The sequence below is a fragment of the Panthera uncia genome, chromosome X (assembly GCF_023721935.1).
Source record: "Panthera uncia isolate 11264 chromosome X, Puncia_PCG_1.0, whole genome shotgun sequence".
Classification (NCBI taxonomy): Eukaryota; Metazoa; Chordata; class Mammalia; order Carnivora; family Felidae; genus Panthera; species Panthera uncia.
The window spans coordinates 16,707,519-16,735,472 of NC_064817.1; the positions used below are offsets into that span (position 1 = coordinate 16,707,519).

The 27,954-nt window shown below is 34.7% G+C and overlaps 1 protein-coding gene across 4 annotated transcripts in view; it reads left to right on the plus strand.

Moving 5' to 3' along the window:
* Positions 1 to 27,954, plus strand: part of CNKSR2 (connector enhancer of kinase suppressor of Ras 2) — a 301,223-nt gene that overhangs the window by 137,408 nt on the left and 135,861 nt on the right. For all 4 annotated transcript variants that reach the window (XM_049643574.1, XM_049643575.1, XM_049643576.1 and 1 more), the window contains exons 6-8: positions 14,186 to 14,305; positions 22,820 to 22,879; positions 25,648 to 25,716. In XM_049643574.1, the coding sequence (XP_049499531.1) occupies positions 14,186 to 14,305; positions 22,820 to 22,879; positions 25,648 to 25,716 (249 nt within the window). The remainder of the gene's footprint in view (positions 1 to 14,185; positions 14,306 to 22,819; positions 22,880 to 25,647; positions 25,717 to 27,954) is intronic.

The window sequence follows — 27,954 nt, forward strand, 5'->3', positions numbered from 1 at the left end:
CAAAGAAATTAAACTTATATTATATTCAAATGTCTACTCTGAAACCATAACTTCCAGAAGACAATGAAACAAAATCCACAAATCGTTTTTTTCTGTTTACTTTATTTTTTATTTAAATCCAAGGTAGTTAACATATAGTATAATAATGGTTTCAGGAGTGGAATTTAGTGATTCATCACTTAATATAACACCTGGTGCTTACCCTAACAAGTGTCCTCTTTAATGCATGTCACCCATTTAGCCCATCCCCCCACCCAACACTCCTCCAGCAACCCTTAGTTTGTTCTCTGTATTTAAGAGTCTCTTATGGTTTGCCTCCATCTCCGTTTGTATTTTAATTTTCCTTCCCTTCCTGTGTTCATGTGTTTTGTTTCTTAAATTCTACATATGAGTGAAATCATAAATATTTATCTGACTTATTTCACTTAGTGTAATGTATTGTAGTTCCATCCACGATACTGCAAATGGTAAGATTTCATTCTTTTTCATCACCAAGTAATATTCCAGTGTGTGTGTGTGTGTGTGTGTGTGTGTGTGTGTGTGTGTGTCTGGGTGTGTATACACACACACACAGATACCACATCTTCTTTACCTATTTGTCAGTCGATGGACATTGGGCTCTTTCCATAATCTGGCTATTGTCAATAGTGCTGCTGTAAACACTGGGGTGTATGTGCCCCTTCAAATCAGCATTTTTGTATCCTTTGGGTAAATACCTAGTAGTGCAATTGCTGGGTCGTAGGGTAGTTCTATTTTTAATTTTTTGAGGAAACTCCATACTGTTTTCCAGAGTGGCTGTGCCAGTTTGCATTCCCACCAGCAGTGCAAAAGTGTTCCCCTTTCCCTGCATCCTCACCAACATCTGTTGTTTCCTGAGTTTTTAATTTTAGCCATTCTGACAGGTTTGAGATGGTATCTCCTTGTGGTTTTGATTTGTATTTCCCTGATGATGAGTGATGTTGAGCATCTTTTCATGTGTCCATTAACCATCTGGATGTCTTCTTAGGAGAAGTGTCTGTTCATGTCTTTTGCCCATTTCTTCACTGGATTATTTTGTTTTTGGGTGCTGAGATTGATAAGTTCTTTATAGATTTTGGATACTAACCCCTTATCTGATATGTCATTTGCAAATATCATCTCCCATTCTGTTGGTTGCCTTTTAGTTTTGTTGATTGTTTGCTTTGCAGTGCAGAAGCTTTTTATCTTGATGAGGTCCCAAAGGTTTGTGTTTACTTTTGTTTCCCTTGCCTCTGGAGACACATCAAGAAGTTGCTGCAACCTAGGTCAAAGAGTTTACTTCCTGTTTTCTCCTCTAGGATTTTGATCATTTCCTGCCCCACATTCAGGTCTTTCATCCATTTTGAGTTTATTTTTGTGTATGATGTAAGAAAGTGGTCCAGGTTCATTTTTCTGCATGTCGCTGTCCAGTTTTTCCAGCACCGTTTGCTGAAGAGACTGTCTTTATTCCATTGGATATTCTTTCCTGCTTTGTCGAAGATGAGTTAGCCATATGTTTGTGGGTCCATTTCTGGGTTCTGTATTCTGTTCCATTGATCTATATATCTGTTTTTGTGCCAATACCATGCTGTCTTGATGATTACAGCTTTGTAATACAGCTTGAAGTCCCAAACTGTGATGCCTCCAGCTTTGGTTTTCTTTTTCAACATTACTTTGGCTATTTGGGGTCTTTTCTGGTTCCATACAAATTTCAGAACTGTTTGTTCTAGCTCTGTGAAGAATGCTGGTGTTATTTTGATAGGCATTGCATTGAATGTGTAGATTGCTTTATGTAGTATCTACATTTTAGCAATATTCCGATCCATGTGCATGGAATGTTTTTTCCATTTTGTTTGTGTCTTCTTCAATTTCTTTCATAAGCTTGCTATAGTTTTCAGCATACAGATCATTTACCTCTGTGGTTATGTTTATTCCTAGGTATTTTATGGTTTGGGGTCCTATTGTAAATGGGATCGATTCCTTGATCTCTCTTTTTGCTGTTTCATTATTGGTGTATAGAAATGTAACCAGTTTCTGTATGTTGATTTTATACCCTGCTCCTTTGCTGAATTCATGTATCGGTTCTAGCATTTTTGGGGGGGAAGTCTTTCGGGTTTTCCCCATAGAGTATCATGTCATCTGAAGAGTGAAAGTTTGACTTCTTCCTTGCTGATTTGGATTCCTTTTTTTTTCTTTTTGTTGTCTGATTGAAAATCCATAAGAAAAGTAATGCCCCAAAATGTTTATACCTAAATTATCATTCATGTGTGAGAGCAACAAAAAGATATTTCTAAATCAGCAAGGTCACTAAAGTACCTTGTTGAAAAATGGATTTGAGTAAGTTTACTAAATAAATGAAGCAAAAGTTTCAAATTCTAGAATAGGAAACTTGTGGTAGCAAAGGGCTGGAGATGAAGAACAAAACCAGATGCTATGGTGTCTTAGTCCATTCACAGTACTATAACAAAAATACCCTAGTCTGGGGGGCTTAAACAACACACCTTTCTCACATTTCTGCAGGCTGGGCAGTCCAAGATAAGGGCACCTGCAGATTCGGTGTCTAGTGAGAGCCTGTTTCCTGATTTATAGAGGGTCTTCACATTGATGGAAGGGGTCAGGGAGTCTTCTGGGATCTCTTATAAGGACATTAATCCAATTTAAGAGGGCTCTGCCCTTATGGACCTAGTCATCTCTCAAAAAGGCTCCACTCCCAAAAACCATCACAGTGGGGGTTAGGTTTCAACATAAGAATTTAGGGGGAAGCACAAACACTGAACCTGTCCCAGATAGTGAAGAATAAAAAAATATGAGTGCTGTTTTTTAAATGAGGGTTGTTAAATAAATCAAATAGATAAATATCATTGGATAAATCAGAAAGATAATGCAAATATAATTGCATTTATATATTTCTTAAAGAGACAAGCTCAGTATCCCTAAATTAAATCACAAAGACTACCATTACTTTCCAGTGGCAGTTTTCCTCAGAAAACAAGGAATCCCTGTAACACAGTAATGAAATTCAAACTTTCACCTATCAATTAATAAACACAAATACACACACACACACAAATACAGACTAAAAATACTCAAATGCTGGCAAAAATCTAATGAAATTGAATGGACGTACCTTACTGCTAATCATGTGCACTCATTAAACCTTTTTAAGTTTTAGGCAATTTCAAGACTCAAAAACATTAATGCTAATATTTTTGTAGTATTTATAGTATGCTGCAGGTACTATTTCAAGTGCTAAATATAAGCTAATCATTTGGTCCTCATAACAACCTTGGAAAATACGTATTAATACCATCATGTCCATTTTACAGATGAGGAAACTAAAGCCTAAAGAGGTTAGTTGACTTTCCCAAAGTGACACAGATGGAAAGGATTTAAGGTAGGATTTAACTCAAGCAGTCTGGCTCTAGAGTCTATATTCCTAAACTATCTTGGGAATCTGGTCTAAAATAAATTATAAAATACAACAGAAAGTATTTAGAGTAGCATTATGTATAATAGTGAAAAACAGAAAATAATAGGGTGATGCTTCAGTAAATTATGGTGCAATTACAGGATGAAATATTTATTATTCATAGTTACTGTTTCAAATTATATCTGATTATATAATTTAGGAATAAGTGATATTTATAAATATACATAAAATATGTTCCAATGTTAAAAGTAAGATTCTAAATAATAATGTTAAGTAAAAACCAGATTAAAAATATTATAAACATAACAAATCATCACTGTTGAAACTTTGAAAAAAAATATTCTATATGAATATTTATTGTGTTTGCTTGGTAAGGTAACAGCTGATTTTTTTTAATTTCAAATATCTTCCCAATTTTCTTCAATTAGTTTGTATTGCTTTTATAATGGAAAATTATACAAGTATATATTCTATTATATTCATAATTCTGATAGTTTTAAATGGATAATTTTATGATACACCTGCTAGATTTCTTGATGTTCACTGTTTTTATCTTTGAAACAGGATTTTTTTAATGCTTAAAATTCAAAAGCAGTAGACTCTGAAGACCAAAAGACTTGTTAGAAAAAAGTTGGTTGGTTGGTTGGTTGCAGTGGTATACGGAGATGTCTGTTAATATGAAACGTGAGAAGGAGCAAAAGGAAATGACAACTTGGGTTTCCTTTAATTTGTCATTAAGTATAATGGAACTGATGGCACAGTGCAGCCATAAAGGACAGAAAGGAAATGCAGATCATATGTGCACTATGTATCTGCGTGATTGTTGTCTAATGATAAGCAGTAAGGTATTTCCCCTTTGTTGATCTGGTATTTCCCTCTCAGTTAGGCCTTGGCCCTGATTACACATTCTCTGATAGGTTGAAGCCCATCTGTTTTTGCTCTGCACAGATGCTTGTTTTGTACACAGTAAATCAGTTATAAGGAATCTGGAGTTCTCTTGAGTTCCGTACCCTACTTTCTCCTCACTCCCACCTTTCACTACAGTGTTTGAATGTGGAGAGAGGAGCATTCCTGAGAAGCTATTTTAGACCCTGTGTTTCAGCAGACTTAAACTGTGCTTGTCATAGCCCTGCTGCTCTTGTTGATGAGCCTGGAACACTTGCCAGCTTTGATAAACTCATGGAAATCTCAGACCAGGCAAGATCATTAAGTTACATTGTTTAAATCAGATTATACTGAGCTCAAATGCACCTTTTACATTGACCAACTGTGTGGTCTTGTGTATGGCACTTGCTTTGTAGTGGCATTTTATCCCCTATTGCTTTCATAAAAATAATGGGAAGAATAAACACAGTGAATGCCTACTTTATTATGTTAGTGTTAAGATTATCTTTTTTTTATACAGTACTTTACAGTTTATAGGAAGGAAATTCTCATGAATGCTCTCTTCTCTCTTTTCTCTTTTCCCTCTAAGCTATTTTTTTTCTTTACTAATTTAGGTTTGATCATGAATTAGGCTTATTTTGGCATGTTAACTAATTGTTTTATTTCATAAACATTCTGTGTAATTTTTTTCTGTCTTTGCATGTATGAGTTCTTCACTCCTAAACTCCATCTGGACTGAAAGTATTATGCCTTCTCTGATATCTAGTCTTGAGATGGCTAAAACTACACAGAAGCAACAGATCCAAGGGAAGAGCTTGGAGGGGAAAATAAAGAGCTCATTTGAGATTTTTCCCCACTATCTATGTCATATCATTTTTGTAAGCATAGCTTTCTTAAGATTTTGTCAAACCTTGAGGATATAGGTACCAGGTAGCAGAATGCCCTATAATAAAATAAAAATGATATTAATATTTTATCTTTAGAGATTTCTTGAAAATAGTGGCACTCAAATGACACCATAAAAATAATTTTACATTGGTTTTCAAAAGGTCCCTAATGCTTTGAAAAGGCAGCTTTGGTAATTATAGCTAGAATCTTCTCTTAAAGCTGTGGTTTGGAGCCATTGCAAATGGAGGGGGTTTTGTTTTGTTTTGTTTTGTTTTTTTGCATGGTTGACATTTTGGTTATAACGGTAGCATTTGGACATGCAAATTTTGAGCCATCTCATTAAAACATGAATTCTAACAGTTTTATAGATGAAAAGAATTAAGATATTTCTTTGTTGTCACAGTTAATGTGACCCTTCTGTCTTGGCCCCCTTCACTGTCATTTTTGTGGTCACCCTGAAGATACATGCTAACACTATTAAATAGGCATTGATTTCTTGAGTGTTCTATTAGATTATCTTCAGGTTTTGACATTTTGATGGTTAATTTCCTTATAAATTATTTTAACTGTAACTTCCACAATCAATGTTTTAAGGAGGAAAGAAGAAATCAGATAGAATATCATGGAGGTAAAAAAAATCTTTGTCTTTTCTGAAACAAAAAGAAAATATGTGTATACACTAAAGGGAATGTGGCCATACATAACAAATTAAGATAATCTGTTTTTAATATGTTTTATTATGATCTGCGTAGACAGTATGTACATCAGTATATTTATATGGTTGTTCTTGCTAACAATACATTTGCTGATCACATTATACATTATAAAATGCTTACACAGACTGGGTGTGCAATTGTTCTCAGAGAATATTTGTTTTTGTTGAGGAGTCTAGTGAAACAAGAGTTATGTAGTAGAAAGAGTATCAATTTGAGAGTTAAAGAGATTTGGTGTCCTGACCTCATTCTGGCACTTACTAGCTGTGAAGAAACTAAATTAGCCTTTCTCATTAAGTTGGGTTATAGGAGTAAGATCTAAATGCCATAATTCTTTGGTGATAATTCAGAAAATCAGTAGAAAACATAATGGTCACATGAAGTGATAAATTGAAGGGCTATCTTCATCTGAGACCATTCTTTTTATGATCAAAGACACTATGGATGTTTTTGACACTATGAATTTTTTTTAACTACAGTTACAGTCACTGTAAATATCAAGATATCTTCATCAAGGCAATGGGATCAGTCTGGAGGCAGAAATCAAACTATAACTTAAACAACAGAAGCTTAATCTAAATAATTGTTAAGCTATCATAGAAAAGTACCTATGTAAAGACACTGTAAAGCTTTCCCTAGAATGAAGGAAGGTGGTATATACAATGAAGGACAGCTGATAGGCAAACACCCTCCCACCAGGCTGAGGTGGATCAGAACTCATTAGAGCCAGAGGGTTGCCTAAGCCAGAGCTGGCCCACAGTTTCCAGGCAAGCAAGAAACAGCCTTCTAGGATATAGGCAACTGTTGCTGGTAGGAGACTCATAGAGAGAGTGGAGTGCTGCTGTGGGTATGAGGCTGAGAGGGCCCCAGGATGATGGTCACTGAGCCCAGGCTGAGACTTTGAGTTCACTGAGGGACTGCATGATCATGGCACCACTGGGTGTTGTCACACACATCCATCACTAATGGACCATGCCGCAGGAACAAGACCAAGCAAAAATGCAGCACAAGGGAACCTGAAAGAGAAGCCTCATTCCCCTTGTCACATTTCTTTGGTGCCCTCTACTGATAAAAGCTTAACATAATGCTTGGTGTAAAGCAGAAATTCTTGACAAGTCCCAGCCATTATCACAGAGCAAGCACTGAAGGGTGAATTTGGAACTGAGAGCCAGTAAAGTCATAACTGGCACAGTGCAATTAGTTCTTTCCTCCAAAAAAAAACACATATGGCAATTTTGAATTTCTCAGCTGTAAGTGAAGACATTACCCTCCAAGTCTCTGCTATTTTTCAATATTTGCCCATAAACTAACACTCTCTCTCTCTCTCTCTCTTTCTCTCTTTCTCTCTCTGTGTGTGTATGTATACCTATACCATATGTGTGTGTGTATATATATATATATATATATATACACACACACATACATACACACACACACACACACACACACACACACAGTGCCTGGATTTTCCAGCATTTCATTTAATTATAATGAACTCCTTCAGTCTTGCTATTTGACTCTAAAGTAAAAGGGCATCCTCTTCCTAATAACCCACTTCTTAGTTGAGCCACTTGCATGTCCAGACCCTTGTTAATTTTGAGCCTGGAAATTTTCACCCTAATGAGTGTTCTCTCAACTATCTGGGGACCCACTGCAAGCCTGTCTGGCTCTATTTCTCGCCCCTGAGAGAGCAGGCAAATACAATGGAGATTTTCCTAGATTAAATACTGGTTTCCAGCTGACTGTTTTCCTGTCAGAAACCAGAGGAGAGTGGAGTGTCTTGTGTCAACTTTAATTCAGACCAGGATGCTTCAGAGATGCAGTTGGAAATAATTTGGAAGTGTCATGGGTCTACTTCTTGGTCATCAAAGCAGGTACACATTTGGGACTGATGTTCTCTCACTGTTTGGTACTGACCTCATCCTTCATAGCCTCATCATTCGTGAATGATGGTTGTTTTAAAGTGTTATTGCCTCTTTTCCATTATCAGGAACACAAGGACAACATGTTTAATGTAAGTGACATTAAGGACAAAGCCAAATAGATTACCTGAAACACCAGGTTGTGAAATCCTTGAATGTAATAGTGGGCATTTGAATCATTAGCAGATACTCAGTGATTGTTGAATGAATGAATGGCTGTATGAAGAGTGGTGGTGGTTTCTTTTCATTCTGTTAGTTGTTTTGTTGTGTTTTTCTCCCCACCATCAGAATTTGAAACCTAAAGGAATTGCAGAGCTTTCTAGGCCTTGTTGGAACAAAGTTCATATTACCTTTATTTATTTGCTCCTACAGTTGTATTCTGAAGCTATTTGAAACTCTTAATCTTCACTGTATATAGGTATGATTTTTTACATTGGGTTAAAATTGAAATTTCGTTCTATTTGTTTTTTAGGGTTAAAAGATTGTTTCTCATTCAATTCTGTTTACTCATATGAGCAAGAAATTCTTCCTGGGTTGGGGAATATTTACATAGAATAATGCTTTTGAATATCAATTTAAATTCTGTTTGTGGATTTTACTCTTTCAAAGTTACCTCTGATTCTTTACTCCTTGTATCTTATTAGGGAGCCATCATAATTAGAACTACAAAATTGTTAGCTCAACAGAGATATAGGAAGTATTAAGATACTAAGAATACTATATTTCTGAATGAGGCTTATATCATTTAGAGTTCTCACTATTAATATTAGAATAAATGTACACTATTTTGTAAAAACAAAACCTCTCATTCACAAAATACAATGCAGATGTCATCCTAAATTGTCACAGGATTACATGATTTGTAATACTGAATTATACTAATAGACAAACCAAAGTAAAAACATGTTCTGTCCTCCAGACTATTTTAATTACAATATCAGTTATATTAATACTTTTACTGTGTATACACTATCAAAATAAAACTTTTGTTGGGACACCTGGGTGACTCAGTCAGTTAAGCATCTGACTTTTAATTTCAGCTCAGGTCATGATCTCATGGTTCCTGAAATCGAGTCCCTCACTAGGCTCAGTGCTAACAGTGTGAAACCTGCTTGAGATTCTCTCTCTTCCTCTCTCTCTGCTCCTCCCCTGCTCGTGGTCTCTCTATGTCTCAAAATAAATAAAATAAAAAGTTCATAAAAAATAAAAAATAAAACTTTTGCTACTATTTTCCATTTTATTGATAATAAACCTGAATCATTTAAGCTATTCTTAAATCGTAGCTTTTACATCAATGTTGCCATTTTAAAATGTATATGCATCTGTTTGTTGTTTCCTCATTTTATCTTTGTTTTATATTCTTGTCCCTTGTATATATGTATATACCTGAAAAGTTTCTAGAAATGTCCTTTTGTAAAATATTTTTTTGGGGGGTGGTAGAATCTCTTGTTAAGCTCATGAGCCTGAAGTTCTTTCTTAATTGAAATGAATTTCTGATTTTTTAACCTAAAGATAGTTCCATTCATTTCCTCCAATACATTCAGAATAACTGACTCCAGCACTTCACTTATCTAGAAAAACAAATAAAAATACTTGAAGTAGTTCAATCATGTCTGAGTATGTTCTGATGGTAACTAATATAGGAAAGACTTCTTTCCTTTCCCTTAGCTTTTCACTATTGTTTGTACTTAGAATACTTTTTGTGTTCCCTTTGTAAAACATAATCACTGAAACTTTACATAGTAATCTAAAAACTATTTGATAAATTCAGTGATAATGAAATAATGCTGTTATTATTAGTTAATATGTTAATGTAAGGGTGCTGTTTTTTTCAATCTCCACAGTGACTAAAATGTTGCTTTTACAACTATTTTAAAACCATTAATTTTATACTAAACCTGCTGTGTTCAGGTGTTTTTTCCATTTTGAACTTTTAGATTTGGGTGAACCAGATGTGTGTGTGTGTGTGTGTGTGTGTGTAAATGTATATAAAATATAGGATGTATATAGAACGGAATATGAAAACTTCCCATTTCACTCTGAGAACATGCTCTATTAATTCATAGTTGAAATTAATATGAACAGTTGGAGAGAAAAAAGTCACAGTACCATTACTTTTAGCCCATGACCCTCTTTTGTTTTAAAAGGTTCTTAAGTCCTAGCTAGCCCTGTCACCTGCTATTTAGTCACTATTTTTTGTTACCATCATGGGTAGCTCATAACAGAATCCACAAGGTCAGTTATAATATTCATTGCTATCTTAAGTTTCCCTTTAACTTTATTAAAGGCATATTATTTACTAGGTTTAATTTTAGGTTCAAATTTTCTTTCTGTTTTTAGAACTAAAGATAAATAGAATTAAAAATTCTTTGGTATGAATGTTGCAGAAATACCAGAAGAATCCCCTTTATACAGGTGGTTACCAAGTCTTCTTCTAGCTAGGATAGAGTTGTTCTGCTGCTGCAAATATGGCTTTCCCAGAGAGCTGTGTCTTTCACACTCTCAGATCTACTATTCCTTATCTAAATGGCATTCTAGATTGCAAGAATGTTTGCAGAATTGCCTTGTATTTCATTATAGTATATAGTTTAAAGGTACTATATAACATCCATTTAATACAGACATAGGATTAAGCAATATAAAAAGAAATTGATCAAAAACAAGTTCCAACTTAGGGATTGAAATGAGAGATGTTAAGCATAACGGTTAAGAATTCAAGTCCTTTTTCTTCCAAGGCAATGGACCTTGATCTGTTTATTTAGCCTTGCTTTCTCCTCTGCTATGCTGGCTATAATAATATCTACTTCAGGAAGTTGTTATAAGGATAAATGAGATAATGAATATGAAGTATAATTGACCCTTGGACAATTCACTAAACTGCTATGCAGTTAAAAAAAATCCATGTATAACTTTTGACTCCACAAAACCTTAAGTACTTAATAGCCTACTGTTGACCAGAAGCCTTACCTATAAGACAGTTGATTAACACATATTTCGTATGTTTTATGTATTTATAGTATATTCTTATAATAAATTAAGCTAGAGAAAAGAACATGTCATTAAGGAAATCCTAAGGAAGAGAGAATACATTTACAGGACTGTACTATAAAAATTCTGTGTATAAGTGGGCCCACGCAGTTCAAACCCATGTCATTCAAATGTCATCTATTTAGCATTGTGCCAGATATGCTATAGGTGCTCTGTAATATTGATGTTCACTTATAATAATAAAAGATGTATTTTTCTTGCTATCTTATAATTTTCTTTTTCTAGAAATTAGGTAACAGTAGATAATGCTGTGTTTTAAAATGTTACAACATAATATCTCGTGATTTTACTGAATGAGCAAATTTGCTTTTTACAAGAATGTGTCAAATAACTTCCCTGGAACTTTGCCTAGTACTTTTAATGTGGTTTCCTGCAGTGGCTTGATGTATGATGTAGTAATGAGTGTAGAATTAGCATATAAAACCAGGCTTTATACCCCTTCTAATTGGCTTATTAAGTCAAGTGCCAAATACTATAATATAAAGGTTCTAGTACATTATCTCTAAAACAGGCAGCAAGGTTCTAGTGGAGTTTCTTTTCTAAGTCTTTTTATTATTTTTTTCAGGATCTTTAATCTGTTAAATCCTGATGGCTTTTCTGGTAAAGTCATTGTTTTACTCATCTTTTGTATTCCAGCAGACCTTGCACATAGCAAGTATTTGGCAAACAAAATTACTCAAGAGGAGGAATCTGAGAAAATGATTTGCAACTTAATACGGTGGATTTAATTGGTATTTTCTTTTTTGTAAACATGTCTACAGTCTAGTATTTCTGCCTTTCCTTCTTCTACCCCACTTCTAAGTGCTTCCAGTGCCTGAATTGGAGAGCTGCTATTGCTCATTACCAGTGTGTCGTATGAGACCCTGAATGTTGTCATGTACACGTTGAGCCATTTAAATATGTCCATTACTTTCCTATTTATTTATGCATTGGACTTTTAAAATAATTCAATTTGTAGAAACGACAAAGGTTTCTTTTTAGTGTACTGATTTAGTACTGATTTAGATTATATCTCCTTTACATTATCATGCAATCCAAGTATCCTATTTAGAAATGCTTAAGAATTAACAATATTATCAACCCCTTGAGATAAAGAGAAAATAAGAATGAAAATGTAGCCATACATAGGAGGAAAGGAATAGCTAAAAGATATAAATCTGCCCAAAAGTGTTTTCTTTCCTGTAAACATCAACAATTTGAAATGCAGCCAGTTTTTGTATGTTGAGTGCTGCCATTCTGTCCTTTCCCCCATGGCTGCTGATGAGTATTTTCAAGAGGAATTAAAACGCACACGCACACACACAACTAGGGTGCCAAGATGTGCTACAAACATGTGAGATCTAGTGCAAAATGAAAATGTCAAGTCCCTTGTTCAAGAACAATGGAGAATTCCAAGACCTCAACAGCAGAGCATAATGCTAAGTACAGGCCCCTATGCAATTGCACAGATCAAATACATCAGGCCCTGTAGAATTCCCAATTTCTAAGAAGTGGTCTTCCTCTTGGCACTATGCTTAGCAGCTTTTCAGGGTAAATACCTTCATTGTATCTGAGCATTGAGATTTGAACATCAGAAAGAGTAAAGAGATGTGAACTCTCCCATTATGGCCATGCAGTGTGATCATTGGTCATTGTAAAATGGTCAACAAGGCCATGTAATGAAGAATAATGAGATTATTCATCTCATGAGTAAAGATTAAGCCCTCTGAGGGTAGAGAAAGCAACAGGGGAAAAATAAGCATTTATATAGTGTCTTGTTTGGATTGGAGCCATATTAGGCTCTTTCTTTATACCTTAATCTGATTTGTCATATAGAGCAATTTTTATCACCCCATTTTCTACATGAGGAAATTGAGCCTCAAGGATATAAAATAACTTGCTCACAGTTACACAGCAAGTAACTGGCACTGTGATGATCACCCACATCTATCTTTATATCAAGCCCATGTTCTTTCCATGGGTATTGGTATCTTACCAGCTAATGTCTCACTTTGGAGGCTGATAGCTTCAATAAAAGTGCAACCTTGAGAAGTAGATGGAAAAAGGAGTGAAATTACAAGGGAAATTTAGTTTGGCAGTTTGTTTGGTATGAGGAAGCTGAACCCAGTGCAGAATGAGAGGCCACGGGCCATGTACAAAGAGTGTAGCAAATAAGAAGAGAGTCATTATTATCTTGACCAGACAAAGAGAACTGTCTCCCTTACAATTGAGTAATGTAGTGGTCACAGAACAAATGTAACATGTTGGAAATGGACAGAAAATGACACCTTGATTGCTGAAAAATAATAGCTCTTCCTACAATAAAGGTAAATAATAATAATAATAATAATAATAATAAACCAAATGATGGACACCTGGTTCCAGTAAGCACAGTGAGAGTCTGAAGCTTCTAAGGGCTAGCATATTTGAGGAAGTATACTCCAAGCGTCATTCACTTATGTTCCACTCTTCATGATTTTACCATGTCTCACTCTAACATATTTATATCTGTTCTATAGCAGCATGAATAGATTTATCCTAACCTAAAGTATTAGCTCTCTGTCCTCAGTCAAGCCACTCTACTAAGTGCTAAAACTCCTTTGTTCCTCAGTTTATTCAGCTCGTATTTACTGAGTACCTTATATGTTGTAAGATCTCTCTACCTGTTGTGGAGGTGTGGGGAAGGGGGAGGAAGAGAAGTCAGAGATGAGTAGGACATGGCTTCTGCCTCAAAGGATTCAGAATGAAGCAATTTTAGAATTTATGCAATTTTAGACTTCATAGAATGCTGAGAAACCAGTATTGAAGAAGTGGCAAACTTTACCTGAACGACATAGGAAATTTATAGAAAGGTAACCTTGAACAGTAAAGTATATACAAATAAGTAGAAGTTCACTGAGCAGACTTGGAACATTCATCTTCTTGGTCGTTTACTGGATTGTTTTTAAACTTTTCTGATCATATCATGGGTGGTTTTGAAATTATTGAGTTTAGTTACATCCAGAGGTTGTTATCAAGAAGTTGTGTGGTTATTAAGATTATTTAGGAATAATGATTTGATTTTAGGTCTGATGAATCAAACAAGAGAAACAAAACCATAACTTTCTTGTATTTTGATCTTTAGTTCTTGTATCCATAATTTAGAATATAGGTGTGTTGTGTATGTATTATGTTTTTTTCACCTGAATACCTATTTTATGCAGATTTTATAGAAAAAAAAGTCACCTGCTTATGCTTCTTTAATTTTTTCTTGTAAGAAAGTTATAACAAAAAGTGATTCACGTATTACATACAACATGTGTTCATCCTAATTTTTTTTTCAGTGTAAAACTCTTTCTGGAGTCTGTGACCACATCATATCCCTGTCGTCAGATCCTCTGGTTTCACAGTCTGCCCACCTAGAAGTGATTCAGCTGGCAAACATCAAACCAAGTGAAGGGCTGGTAAGAGCTACCATGTTTATCAAAGCCACCATCCATCATTGGATAGCTAATGATGTAGGCAAAGTAGCCTCCAAATATGGGAATCCATAAATTCTAACAAACTTAGAATATTTTGGTATTTTTTTTCCAGAGGTAAATTAAAGTAGTGGGAGTTTGTTGTGAAAAGAAGTTTTATGAAGATAAGTGAAAATGAAAAGGAATTTAAAATGGCAATTTCTAAATTATCCTGTGATAAATTATTTTTTATTACATTCTTTCACTCCCCCCCACCAAAGTTCCTTAGGTTTAAAGGAAGTTTAACAGTTTTATACTAAGAACTACATTGTTACCTGCCCATGCCAGTAGGTGTTTTGTTTGTTTTGCTTTGTTTTGTTCTGGTTTTAATAGGACTCTTTTCTCTTAGGTTGTATAAGCTAAGCAAACCCAATATTGTTTATAACTCACATCCATTCTTTCTTAAAAGAGTGAGTAAGCAGGTGGATTTTGCCAAAACTAGGCTGACATCTAGAGATATATTTTTTTATTATGAAATAATAATCATCTTCTATATTTTATTCACTTGATTAAAAATTATATTGGTTCTAAATTTAACCCAGAGGTTAAATTTCTTTAATGGGCCTCTAGAAATAAAGCATATAAAATTAATATTAATGAGAGAGACAAAAAACAGGAAACTGACTGGAGAACATCTTACCCCCTACACAATTGTAAATTATTAGTTTGGTGCTCCAGTGTTTCTCCTTTCTCTTTGCAGATGAATTTTCATAGGATATAATTATTGATATTTAGAAAATAGAAGTCTTGGAAATAATATAATTCAAGTAATATATTCTTAAAGATCCATAAGCAAGTTTAACTTTTTATGTGGCTTTTATTTAATGCATAATAGTGATGTTTCACTGTGAAGCCATCTATATTATAGAGTGACTTTCCTCCTGATATTTGGCAAATTACTTTTTGATAACTATAGTTTCTCCTGCTTTTGTACCTTTTATCAGTGTTTTCCTAGGAAGATGGAAATCAGTATATCAGAAAGCCAGCAAGTATACCATCATCATAGCCTATAAGTATAGTATCTAAATTTAATTAGTTTTAAGAGTTTATTTTTAATATTTATAAATTTATTTGAAGTAATATTTATGATTTTAAATTCTTACTGTTCCCTTTGGCTATCTTTACACAGTCCAGTTTCATTTAAAGCATCTTTCAACCTGTAGTATTGAAGATTTTCCTTTTTATGTTTCCCTTTTTAGTAGTTATATTTCTTTAAGTTTATTTATTTTGAAAGAGAGAGAGAGAGAGAGAGAGAGCAGGGAAGGGGCAGCGAGAAAGAATTCCAAGCAGGCTCTGCACTGTCAGCACAGGGCCCGATGTAAGGCTCAAACTCACAAGCTGTGAGATCACCACCTGAGCCAAAACCAAGAGTTGGACGCTAAACCAACTGAGCCACCCAGGCACCCCGTTTTTCAGTAGTTATAAAGAAAGGAAGCTCTCTCAGCATGATTTGTGGAGTGGGAGATTAGGAATTAGTATATATTCTTTTAGACTAGGAGTCAGGACACCTAGTTACAAATCACTTACATAAAATATAGCCGTGAGTGTTATCTTGAGGAGGTGGAGGAGTAAATTTAACCTCCTTGGCCTTGCTATTTTCATGCATAGAATGTTGGAGGAAGAAAGGGAGGGTGGACTAGATCATCTTTAAAGCTCCCTTTAGCTCTATGAGCCTGTGGTTCTAAGGACAGTATTTGGAGAAAAGAGCCTGATTTTTCCCCCCACCAATTTCCCCTGAAATCATGGGGGAAAGTAACCTTGTGAAGTGAGTCAACACAGTGCTAATTAATGGACGTTATGAAATCTTGATTTTTTAAAAATTTTTTAATGTTTATTTTTTTCCGAGAGAGAGAGCGAGCAAGTGAGCAAACAGGTGAGGATCAGAGAGAGAAGGAGACACAGAATCTGAAGCAGGCTCCAGGCTCTGAGCCATCCACCCAGAGCCTAATGTGAGGTCGAACTCACTAACCATGAGATCATGACCTGAGCTGAAGTCGGACGCTTAACTGACTGAGCCACCCAGGTGCCCCAAAATCTTGATTTGTTTTAATGGAAGGTATAGCCCTGGACAGGTCTTTTATTTTTTAAATTTGAAAGAGGTAGATATGGGTCTCCTCTTTGGAACAGTCATAAACTTAAAATGCTAACAACCAGATTCAGTTAGTCTGAGAAAGACTGGAAGAGAAAAAAAAAACGAGTGTTTACCATTTGCCAAGTATTTTCTCACAACTCTGTAGAGTAGGTACTTTCTTATTTTCCAAATGAGAAAATGGAATCACAGATCTTCACCAATTTGCCCTATATCACATAGGTAATAGAGCCAGGGTTTAAGTCCAGGTAAATCTCAATGAAGTACATGTTAGCAAAGCTTGTTCCATTATCCCACATTTAAAGCTGGAATTGCTTAACAGAAGTGTGAGAGAATTAGGAGGGTGACTTTATTTTTTTAAGTTTATTTATTTATTTTGAAAGCCAGATGGCAGGGCAAGGGGAGCGCCAGTAGGGGAGGGACAGAGAGAGGGAGAGGGACACACAAACCCTAAGATCATGACCTGAGCCAGAGTCAAGAGTCAGAGTCAGACGCTTAACCAACTGAGCCACCCAGGTGCCCCTCAGAGGGTGATTTTAAAACTGGAACCACCTAGGGAAATCATTATTAAAGGACAATTGGCAGCATTTCATTGGGAAAATATTTCCAAAGGAGGAAAAGAAAACCCCAAAATGTTGAATATTAGTAAAAAGTTAAGTAAAAACTATTTCTTGTGATTCATATTAAAGAGATGCCTAAATATAAATTTTATATGATTCATTCAAGGTATCATTTTAAAAATCATTCACTGGGGCGCCTGGGTGGCTCAGTAGATTGAGCATCTGACTTTGGCTCAGGTCATGATCTCATGGTACATGGGTTTGAGTCACGTGTCGGGTTCTGTGCTGACAGCTCAGAGCCTAGAGCCCGGCCCACTAAAGATTCTGTCTCCCTCTCTCTCTTTGCCCCTCCCCTGCTCGTACTCTCTCTCTCTCTCTCTCAAAACTAAATAAACATTAAAAATATTTTTTTTAATTTTTAAAAAAATCATTCACCACATAAACAAGTTTAGTCAGTTACATTTGAAATAAATAGATTTAAGAATTTTGGTAACATTTAGCATGTGCTTAGCCATAAGAAATGTCTAAAAGGTACATGAAGGAGAGAAATAGAAAGAGGTGGGAGAATACCAAGATTTAAAGAAGCTTAATTAGCTTACAACATCTGCAGAAGGTCTTCTGCCAGTTTCAAAACAACATCTTTCATAGGCAAAGGGTAACTGGTTGGTTCTTCCACTGATGAACTAGATAAATTGTTCATCAACTTTACACCTAATTAGTCAAATCCCCTAGGATTTCTTAGTTTTGAGCATCATAAGCATTATAAGAAATGATGGGAAACATACTTAGTTACGATTAAAACGTGAAACTAGCTTCTAAAATGTTTTTAAACAACAATGATTAGCAGAAAATTAAAGGAGGCAAAATGAGAACTATTGCAACATATCAAGACTAGATCAGAACCAAGAGAACTATTGCAACATATCAAGACTAGATCAGAACCAAGAGATGAGTTGAACAGAGAAGAAAGGGCTTGGGGGAGCCATCCTTGGGGAAACCATTTGGCCTCAGAGTGTCCTTTTGCTATTAGACACTTGGATTATCCTCAAATATGCCCTACTCCATTGACTTGACTGTGAGGTTGCTCTGGCTCCCATTGGTTGACATTTGGAGACCAAGTGAAGCCAATGTCACTTTGGCAAACTAAGCAGGAGAGAGGGAACTGTTCAAGTCAGCTCTGGAATTAATTAATTGGTTTTAAAAAAAGAAAAAAAGAATAAGGAAGAATGAAGGTTTTGATGAAATGAAAGACCAGATTTGTCTCTGTTCCAGAAATAGAGCCATTTGAATTACATGTCCTCCTACTGTTTGACCCTTAATGAAAGGTGAACAAATGATCAGATGTATTTCTGTGGACTCTTCATTATTTGGAAGATGATTAACTTGAAACTCATCCAAGCAACTTGCCTCTTTTACTTTCTTTGGGCACCTGACTTTTTTGGCCATTTTTCTCATTAATACTACCAAAGGGAGATAAAAACTATGAAGTCAGTTTTTATTATTAAAAGATGTTACAACAAATGGCGTATTAGGTTTGAAATGAAAATATTGCATAAAACAATATCTTCGTTCTTTGTGGCAGTTTTAAAATGTGCTTTATTTGTATCCTATTGCTTCCATGAAGTTGCTAGAATTAAACTCTGTATACATAACTAGATCCTTCTGTATTTAAGCATTTTAAAAATATTTTGGGGGGCACCTGGGTGGCTTAGTTAGTTAAGCTTCCATCTTCGGCTCAGGTCATGATCTCATGGTTCATGAGTTCAAACCCCGCACTTGGCTCTCTGCTGTCAACACAGAGCCTGCTTCAGATCCTATGTCCCCCTCTCTCTCTGCCCTTCCCCTGATTGTGTGCATTCTCTTTCTCTCAAAAATAAGGAAACATTGAAAAAATCATTAAAAATGAAAAATATATATTTTTATCCTTCTGAACAAATTAACTTTAATATAAACCGTGTAACAGTTATATATAATTAATGGTGAGATTTTCTTCCTATAAATAACAGATACCTGCTTTAGCTTATAATTGCCAGTTTTGAAGTTCCTAGTTTGTGTAATAATTGCTCAAAATTTTGTTTCCAGAGGCACAACTAGAGTATGTCCATGAATTTTTATTATCTGCATGACTGTACTGCCTTTTCTAAACATTTATCTTAGAATATTAGACTTTCTCTATGCCCTAACCATTAATGAAACTATTTAGAGCTCTTGTCAGACACCTTAATTTGTAATCAGTAATGAACAATATTGAAAGAAGTGTAGAGATAAATATAGTCAACTTCTGCTTACCATTTTCAGAAGAAAAGATGAATAAAATAAGTTTGTAAAATGCCCGTTAGTCTTTATAACCACATTGCACATTGTGCAGGTGGGCTAAAGAGGTCTTCAGAATACATGTTAAACAGTCAGTGGTTGAATTGAATATCTACAATTGCCAAATATTATTTTATAATAAAAGTGAAGGTGCACAACTCTTCTGTTAATAAATCGGTAAGTCAGGAGCCTACTGGTTGAGAATGTCGTCTGGAGTCAGACTGCCTAGGCTTGAAACCTGGCTTCACCACCTTGGACAGACTCCCTAGCTTCTCTGTACCTCAGTTTCCTTATCTCTAAAACAGAAATAATGATAGTTTATACCACATAGGCTATTGTGAAATGAATAGAAAACAATTAAAACAGTCCCTGGCACATGCTAACAAGTAGGTATTTGTGATAATTGTGATAGAGAATGATAAGTTATGACTGTTGTATGTCCAAGTAATATATATTATTTCTTTCACTGTCTTTTCCCACTTTATTCTATCACAATACTTCTATGTAAAAAACCTAAAACAAAATTTAGTGTTTAGCTCTTACAAATATACTTCAGATCCTTTATTAATCTGATGTAATTTTGTTAATGCCTAGAGAAAAATGATGGCAAGGATCTTGTCCTCTTTTAACTTCTATAATAACACCATTAGATATACCTTCCCATAAATAATGAGATAAATATTAACTTAAAAAGTGAGTATGGTATACACTTGCCACCAGTGTAAGGTTGAATATTACCATATGGTCATAGGCAACAACTACTAGCCAATTTCTTAATTAATTTCTAATTGCACTTCTGTTGAGGTTAGTTATTTATTTTAGATGAAGTAATGAACTTTCATTTAAGGAACTAGAGTTCACAGGTAAATACATACCTTTTAAATTATATTCATTTTGTTTCACATTAGTGATCCAGGCTCAGCCATTTTTGGAACAGATATCAACATTTTATTTTTTTTATTTTCTTAATGTTTATTTATTTTTGAGACAGAGAAAGACAGAGTGTGAGCAGGAGAGGGGCAGAGAGAAAGGGAGACACAGAATCTGAAGCAGGCTTCAGGCTCTGTGCTGACAGCTCAGAGCCTGACGCAGGGCTCAAACTTACAAACCGCGAGATCATGACCTGAGCTGAAGTTGGACACATAACTGACTGAGCCACCCAGGAGCCCCTGAACATTTTAGGCAGAAGACATTACTGAAATGACTTCTTAATTCAAACCTACTCAGTGTTTTTTTAATGTTTGTTTATTTTGAGAGAGAGAGAGCACATGGAGTAAAGGGAGAGAGAGAATCCCAAGCAGGCTTCCGCTGTCAGTGCAGAGCCTGACATGGGGCTCAATCTCACAAATTTTGACATCATGGCCTGAGCCTAAATCAGGAGTCAGGCGCCTAACCAACTGAGCTACCCAGGCACCCCCAAACCTACCCAGTTTTTAATAGTACTATCCCATGAACTTTTCTTCTTCTTGTTTTTATTTCTTACTTATTTTCAATGGCAGTACATGTACATTCAGTTATCTAAATATACAATTAACCTAAAGGTATGAGAAATTAACATTATAGTAACTGTCTACATAAGTGCTAGAATAAGTGCTTTTCTGAAAAGATCTTGTTGGTTCTTTTTTTTTAATGTTTATTTATTTTTGAGAGAGGGAGAGACAGAGTGCAAGCTGGGGAGGGGCAGAGAGAGAGAGGGAGACACAGAATCCGAAGCAGGCTCCAGGTTCTGAGCTATCCACCCAGAGCCTGACTCAGGGCTCGAATTCACGAACCATGAGATCATGACCTGAGCCAAAGTCGGACACTCAACCAACTGAGCCATCCAGATGCCCCTATTGGTTCTTTTTAAGTCCATTATATTTTAGACTTCAAGTTCATTAAAACTCGTATTTTTTTTATTTTTGAAATCAATATTTTGAAATGTAAAGCACTTGTATTAGTAAAACTTCATGTAATTATTTTCCCAAAGAGAAAAGTAACAGAATCTTCATTAGAGAGGAAAAAAGGCCATTCACTGAATCATCTTTTTTTTATTTGCTTAAATAAAAATATTTTAATATTTAATTTTGTTTTAAGTGTATTTATTTATTTTGAGAGAGGGAGCAGCGGAGGGGCAGAGAGAGAGAGAGGGAGAGAATCCCAAGCAGGCTCTGCACCATCAGCACGGAGCTGGACATGGGGCTCAAACCCACCAACCATGAGATTATGACCCGAGCCAAAACCAAAAGGTGGGCATTTAACTGACTGAGCCACCCAGGTGCCCCCATTTATAATGTGAATATTTTCTTGTGATATTTTTTTCCCTTCAAGTCTATCACTATCCATAATTTAAAGTTTTTGTTTGCTTTTACAGTTTATACAATTTCAAGATACCTAGATAACTTTAAATTGTAAGAGTGTTTCCATATTTAATGTGTTGTTTTTTTTTTTTTTTTGAGAGAGAGAAAGAGAGTGAGAGAGCATGTGTAAATGAGGGGAGGGGCCGAGAGAGAGGAGAGAGAGAGAATTCCAAGCAGGCTCTACACAGGGCTCAGTCCCACCAACCATGAGATCATGACCCAAACCAAAATCAAGAGTTTGACACTTAATAGATTGAGCTACCCAGACATCCCTAAAATGGACTTGTTTACATGGAAAATGGAGGGCTGCTTGGGTGGCTCAGTCCCTTAAGCATCTGACTTCGGCTCAGGTCATGATCTCGTGGTTCCTGAGTTCAAGCCCCACATCGGGCCATCGGGCTCTGTGCTGACAGCTCAGATTCTATGTCTCCCTCTCTCTCTGTACCTCCCCACCTCACGCTCTCTCTCTCTCTCTCAAAAATAAACAAACATTAAAAACAATTTTTAATGGAAAATGTAATCTCACCCTCTTTATTTGGAGGAGGATGTGCCACACATTACCTCTTAATTATTGATATAGAAGTGATTGGATATAATTGTTAAAATTTCATCAATAAAAATGAAGGCAGGAAATACAGGGTTCCACAAAAGAGCTGGAGAAAAAAGTTTACATTAACAGTATTCTATTACTCATCTGTCTCTAGTTAGTTGTACTTGAAGTGGCTCTGTAGAAACCTATTTTTTATTGTGTAATTTGTTTCAAGTACAATATGCTAATAACCAGTATTTGAATTTCCCATTATAACTTTTATTTTGCCACAGAACAAATAGTAAGAATCGTTGGGGGAGTGAGCTGTGTTCTTTCTTCAGGATATTGAATTACCATGCTACATTTTATAAGTTTTACAGGCAGTTTACTTAACAAGTAGTTACTTGATTAAGTTGAGTACAGGCTTCTTCAGCCAAACTTTAGAAACCAGAACATTCAGTTAGGAATTTTTTACTACTTTAAAGACATCATTATTGAATAGGGATTCATTGGGCCTGTAGCATTTTGATAGGATAAGTTTTTTGTGTGTGTAAATGAGGTTATAATATACTTGAATATTCCAATATTCTAGTCACTTCACTTCTTTTTATGATGCTGTCTTTTTCTTAGGGTATGTATATTAAATCAACATATGATGGGCTCCATGTAATTACTGGAACTACAGAAAATGTAAGTATTGTAACATTTCAGATTTTGGTGTGTGTATTTCTTTTTATTGTTAAACAACTTACTTACCACACATAATTGAGGTTGACTTCTGAGGACATGAACAGATTAGGAGAAAAAACTAAGTAAGACACATTGAGTTAGTAAGTGCTGGTTTGGAGAGAATTTCAGTCATTTCATTTAGTTTAGAATAATTGGTTACTTAGAGTAAATCAGATGTTTTCTGTTTACAGCCAGGTATTTGCCTTTTTTAAGTATTTTCTGGTTTATGACAAGTTATTGTGACATCTGAAAGAATCCACTTCCATCTGTCAAATAGGTTAGTTATGTTAAAAAAATTTTATATAAGAAAGAAGCATCAGATAATTCAGGCTTTCTGAATACTGCATTATAATTCAGCTTAATTCATTGGAGAGACAGCATGGTATAGCTCACCAGTTTTCACAGTGAGGTCCCTCTCTGGATCAGCAGCATCACTCTCCCTTGGCAACTTGTTAGAGATACAAATTCTGACACCCCACCCTAGAACTACTGAATCACAAATTCTGCAGACCACCCTGTTTCTTATTAAAAGAGAGTATGTTTTAACAGGTGATTCTGAGACATGCTCAAATTTGAGAACCTCTGCAAGCCATGGGTCAGAGTCCCTAGACCTAAGTCCCACAATTAGTTCTACATCTTAATGGCAGTGTAATTTTTGGCAAGTCACTTACCCTATCATTGCTTTAGTTTCTTCAGCTGTAAATTGGAAATATTATCTGCACTACATACCTCACTAAGTTGATATGAAAATCAAATAAGCTAATAAATGTGTAAGGCTATGCTGTAAAGAGCTACAGAAATGTGAAATGATCGTGTTGAGCCTGAACACTATCAGTATAATAGATTTGAATAGTGTAATAAATCATTATTCCCATATTTGTTTGTCCCAGATTTCCATCTTACTCTTAAGTAGGTGCTGAGCTATGAATTGTTTTTCTTTTAGAAATTCTGACTAACTGCATATTAATGCTGTGTTCCTTCAAAGACTGAGGCGGAGTTAATCTCTAATTATTATAGATCTCAATATCTTCCCAGCATTTTCTTTTTAAAAAAAAAAATCAACATTCTCTTCATCTAATTCACTTATTAATCATTTATTGTTTTTTTTTCTACTCATTTCTCTTGGTTTCTTGAGAATAGTGAAACACATTATATAGATTGCAGTTGGATTCCTGTACTGGTTTCACATTTGGTATTAAATATAAGTTATATGGGATCAGAAATATCAGTTATATGCTTATTGTCAACCATTTAAAAAATTTAAATGCAGTGATATACTGTAAACTATACTCCTGTCACTGATTGATCATTCTCATTTTTTTGTACATCCCTCTGACCCTTCATTTATTCATTTGTTCTTATAACAAACTTTTGCTTCATGTCTGCTGTGTTCCAGGCAAGGGGCTAAGTATTGAATTTTTAAACTAAACTAGCTTGCTGTTCCTAAAGAATGCAACTAGGGGTTTATGTGTGTAAACAGGTAGTGAAATTTGCATAGACAGACAAAGGAAAGAATCATAAATGCTGCCAAGTAAAACCAGAGAGGGAATCACAGAAATGTTGATGTGGAACTATATCTTGAAGAAATTGATAGGAATTCATCTCTATATTGTCTGAAGTCTATAAAAAAGTTAAACACTATGTACAGCTCATATTAATTACTCAGTAATATTTGGTAAATCGGTGAGTGATCACAGAAAGATTGATTTTGTGAGTAGTTCAGATATGAACCATATGTTAATGGCTCATCACTTAATTCTTTATTCTTGAAAGTATTTCATACTTTTTGGTATCCTTAGTCATTTATCATTAGGAGATCTGTGTTGAGTCTTAGTAAAGAGCTGCTCACTAAAGTGGTTAAGTTACTTTGCTTTGCTCTGCCCTAGTTTCTTAATTTTCTCATAGGTAAAATGAGAAGCTTGCACAAAATGATCTCTAGAGTCCCATTTAACACTGAAAGTCTATAATTTATATTATTCCCTTTTTTACTTATCTGTGAAAGAGGTTGGTTCAGTTTCTTTCAATTTTATATACCAACTATCATTTTCTTTTTACACCATGACTAGAGCCATTGGCTTGATGTGTTTCTTCTATACTCTCCTTTAAAAAGATCAGTTATGAGTCAGATAGCACAGGAACTGAGTATAGTTACAACTCTGTTACAGTAATGATTTACAAACTTGTCAGAATTACTGCATCATACTTGTCTGATTTGGTAATAAGCCTACCTTCTAAAGGTGCTATGAAAAAATACATTTTTTTCTTGTTACAATACCATTCTTAGGGTTGAGTTAATATCCTAGATGAACTACCCTTTTAAGAGTTTACTTGTATTATAACTTGAGTAACTGGATTTGTCTGAGATATCATCTTACCTTGAATTCTGGCCTATGACAGATAATTCTTTAGTGAATTTCAAAATTTGTTGAATTGAAGTTAATATTACTTCAAGACTTCTTTGTTTTGAAATAATTGGAAATTGGAAATGAATAAGAAATAAACTGCATATCACTTTTCAAGTAAATTTTAACTTTCAATTATTTTAGTTATCTATAGAATACAAACAATATATTAAACACTTGTAGTCATTTGTATTAGCTTAATTTTTTAAAGAAGATAATTGAAGTCTTGATCTAATTTAAAGATGTGGACTTACTGTAGTATTTTCAGGGAAAGGAAATGACTGATAAAATTTGTGTTTTTTATCATTTCCATTATGTTAAATTTAGTCACCTGCAGATCGGTGCAAGAAAATCCATGCTGGCGATGAAGTGATTCAAGTTAACCATCAGACTGTGGTATGTATAATTACCTTATGAGTCAATGGGAGGAACTAATATAAATATTTGCTAAAGCTTTAAAAGAATACCAATTGAAATAAAACACCTGTTGTGTACAAAATGACTGAACAGCCTTTCTTAAGATAGCTGAATGAATATTCATATTTGATACAAGGTAAGGCATAGTTTTTTTAAAAACATGGTTTTAATATAAGGCTTGGAAATATTGGTGTTGACTGAGGTTACATATGCATTTCTACATGGGCAGGTATGGGATAACGTTATACACCCCATGAACTGAGATAATAATTTTGGGATAGAAATTAATATAAATGCATACAAATTCAACCTTTTCTTGATAAAACTTTTTAACTTTTACTTTACAAACTATTGAATTACCTAGTAGGTATGTTTTGTAACAGCATACATTCATTCAACTACTTTAACATTGATTTGTTCACTGAAGTGTCTGGTAGAATGGTTTGTTTTAAATGTCAATTTTTTTTTAATTTTAACATTAATAGCTAAATTGGCTCTTCATTTCCCAGAAGGAGACTACAGTTTTTGTTTTAAAACTGTTGCACTTAACTAAATAAGTTCCTAAAATTTTCTTGCTCTGTGAACCTCATGAATCCATTTCTAGGCTAAGATCTTGACAGCGGCACTTTTGTGTCAGTGTTAGACTTTCAAGGGCCATTTTTCTTAATGTTAGGTTTAGAAAATGAACATCGTGATTTTTCACTTTGGTTTGTTTTCTGCCTCAGTTGATTTACTTACTTCTTCTATATCTGCCAAAATAAAGTGTATTGTTTAAAACAAATGAAGTTAAAATAATATTAATACAATAAGCTTCACTTGGAAAAAAAATGTGTTTTTGTGGTAAATATTTACTTATAGCTCACTAATCCTTTAGAATTAATAATTATTTCTTATTGTACCCTTTAACCAAATTTTTTTTGCCTATTCTAGTCATAGAAGAAACTTTTAAAAAGAAAGGCTATATTTTGGGGATAAGAAGACTGGCGTGAAAAACTCCAATCTTTCTAATTGATACTAATGTCGAGGCAGAAGCCATTTCATTTTTGGCTTTGAGTGAACTGAGAACTTTGTGATATTGTAGAGAGGCTCCTGAACACTGATAATTAAACTTATACTGTTTCTTCAATGAATTCACTAAGTGAATAAAAGTTAATAAAAGTTTAAAAAATTAAACGTATAGGTGTAAGGTTAATACTAATTAATGCAGAATTTTGGTAATCAGCAAACCTTTCCACACTATGACAATTTTGATAATGAGAAAGTTGTCATTACTAGAAACTATACAAAGTGGTCGTCCTAACTAAAGTTTCTTGTCCCCTCGACTGAGGATTTGGGCAGTGGGATAAAGCAGGTACTCCAGTAGACAGGCAACTTCTTCCTCTTATAATGTTCATGCTGCCTCCATTCTTGCAATGTGACCTTAACAAACATGACATCTTTTCAATAGTTGGACCAGTATCAAGTTGGTCAATCCTAAAAGAGTAGAAATTAGTCTCTAATGAAAAATAAAATTGTTCAAAGGATACTCTTTGTGGAGCAAAGATTCTGATGTTTACAAATGAATATGAAAGTCTTTAAAGGACTACAAGTGAACTAATAAAATCTATATGGATTGGTAATACGTAAATACTGTGAAAATGTATAAATACATCTTTGCATCACAGGAATATTCTAGAATATTGAAAATGACAGAGAATGATGGTTGGGGAAACTTGCTTCTAGTTTTTGCTCTGAAATTGACTTATGGCTTTAAGCGAATCATAGTAACTAGTTAAGCATCACCTTACCATTTCATAATAATAATAACCATAGCCAACACTTACTGAGTTCTTACAGAGTACCAAGCATCATGCTAAGTACTTCATGTATTTTATGTCACTTACTACTTAAAATAATTATATGAAGAAAGTATTTGTGGAAATTGAGACTCAGAATGTTTAACTCACCTGCAACTCAAAGCTCTCTGACTCCAGGGCCTTCAATTTTGTTACATTCCCTCCCCAAACTCAAATTATAAAAGTATTAAACAAAGGGGAAGAATTCTAAGGATCATGTAAGTAAAACTCAGGATTCAGTGAGAGATTAAGCAGGGGTGAAAGGTAAGAAATTTAACTTTATTGTTACTTCCTCACTCCTTTCTTTCAGATAGATATGTTAACACGTGTCACAATGCCAGGCACACATTAAGAACTCAATAAAAATTAACTTTCCGGCCTC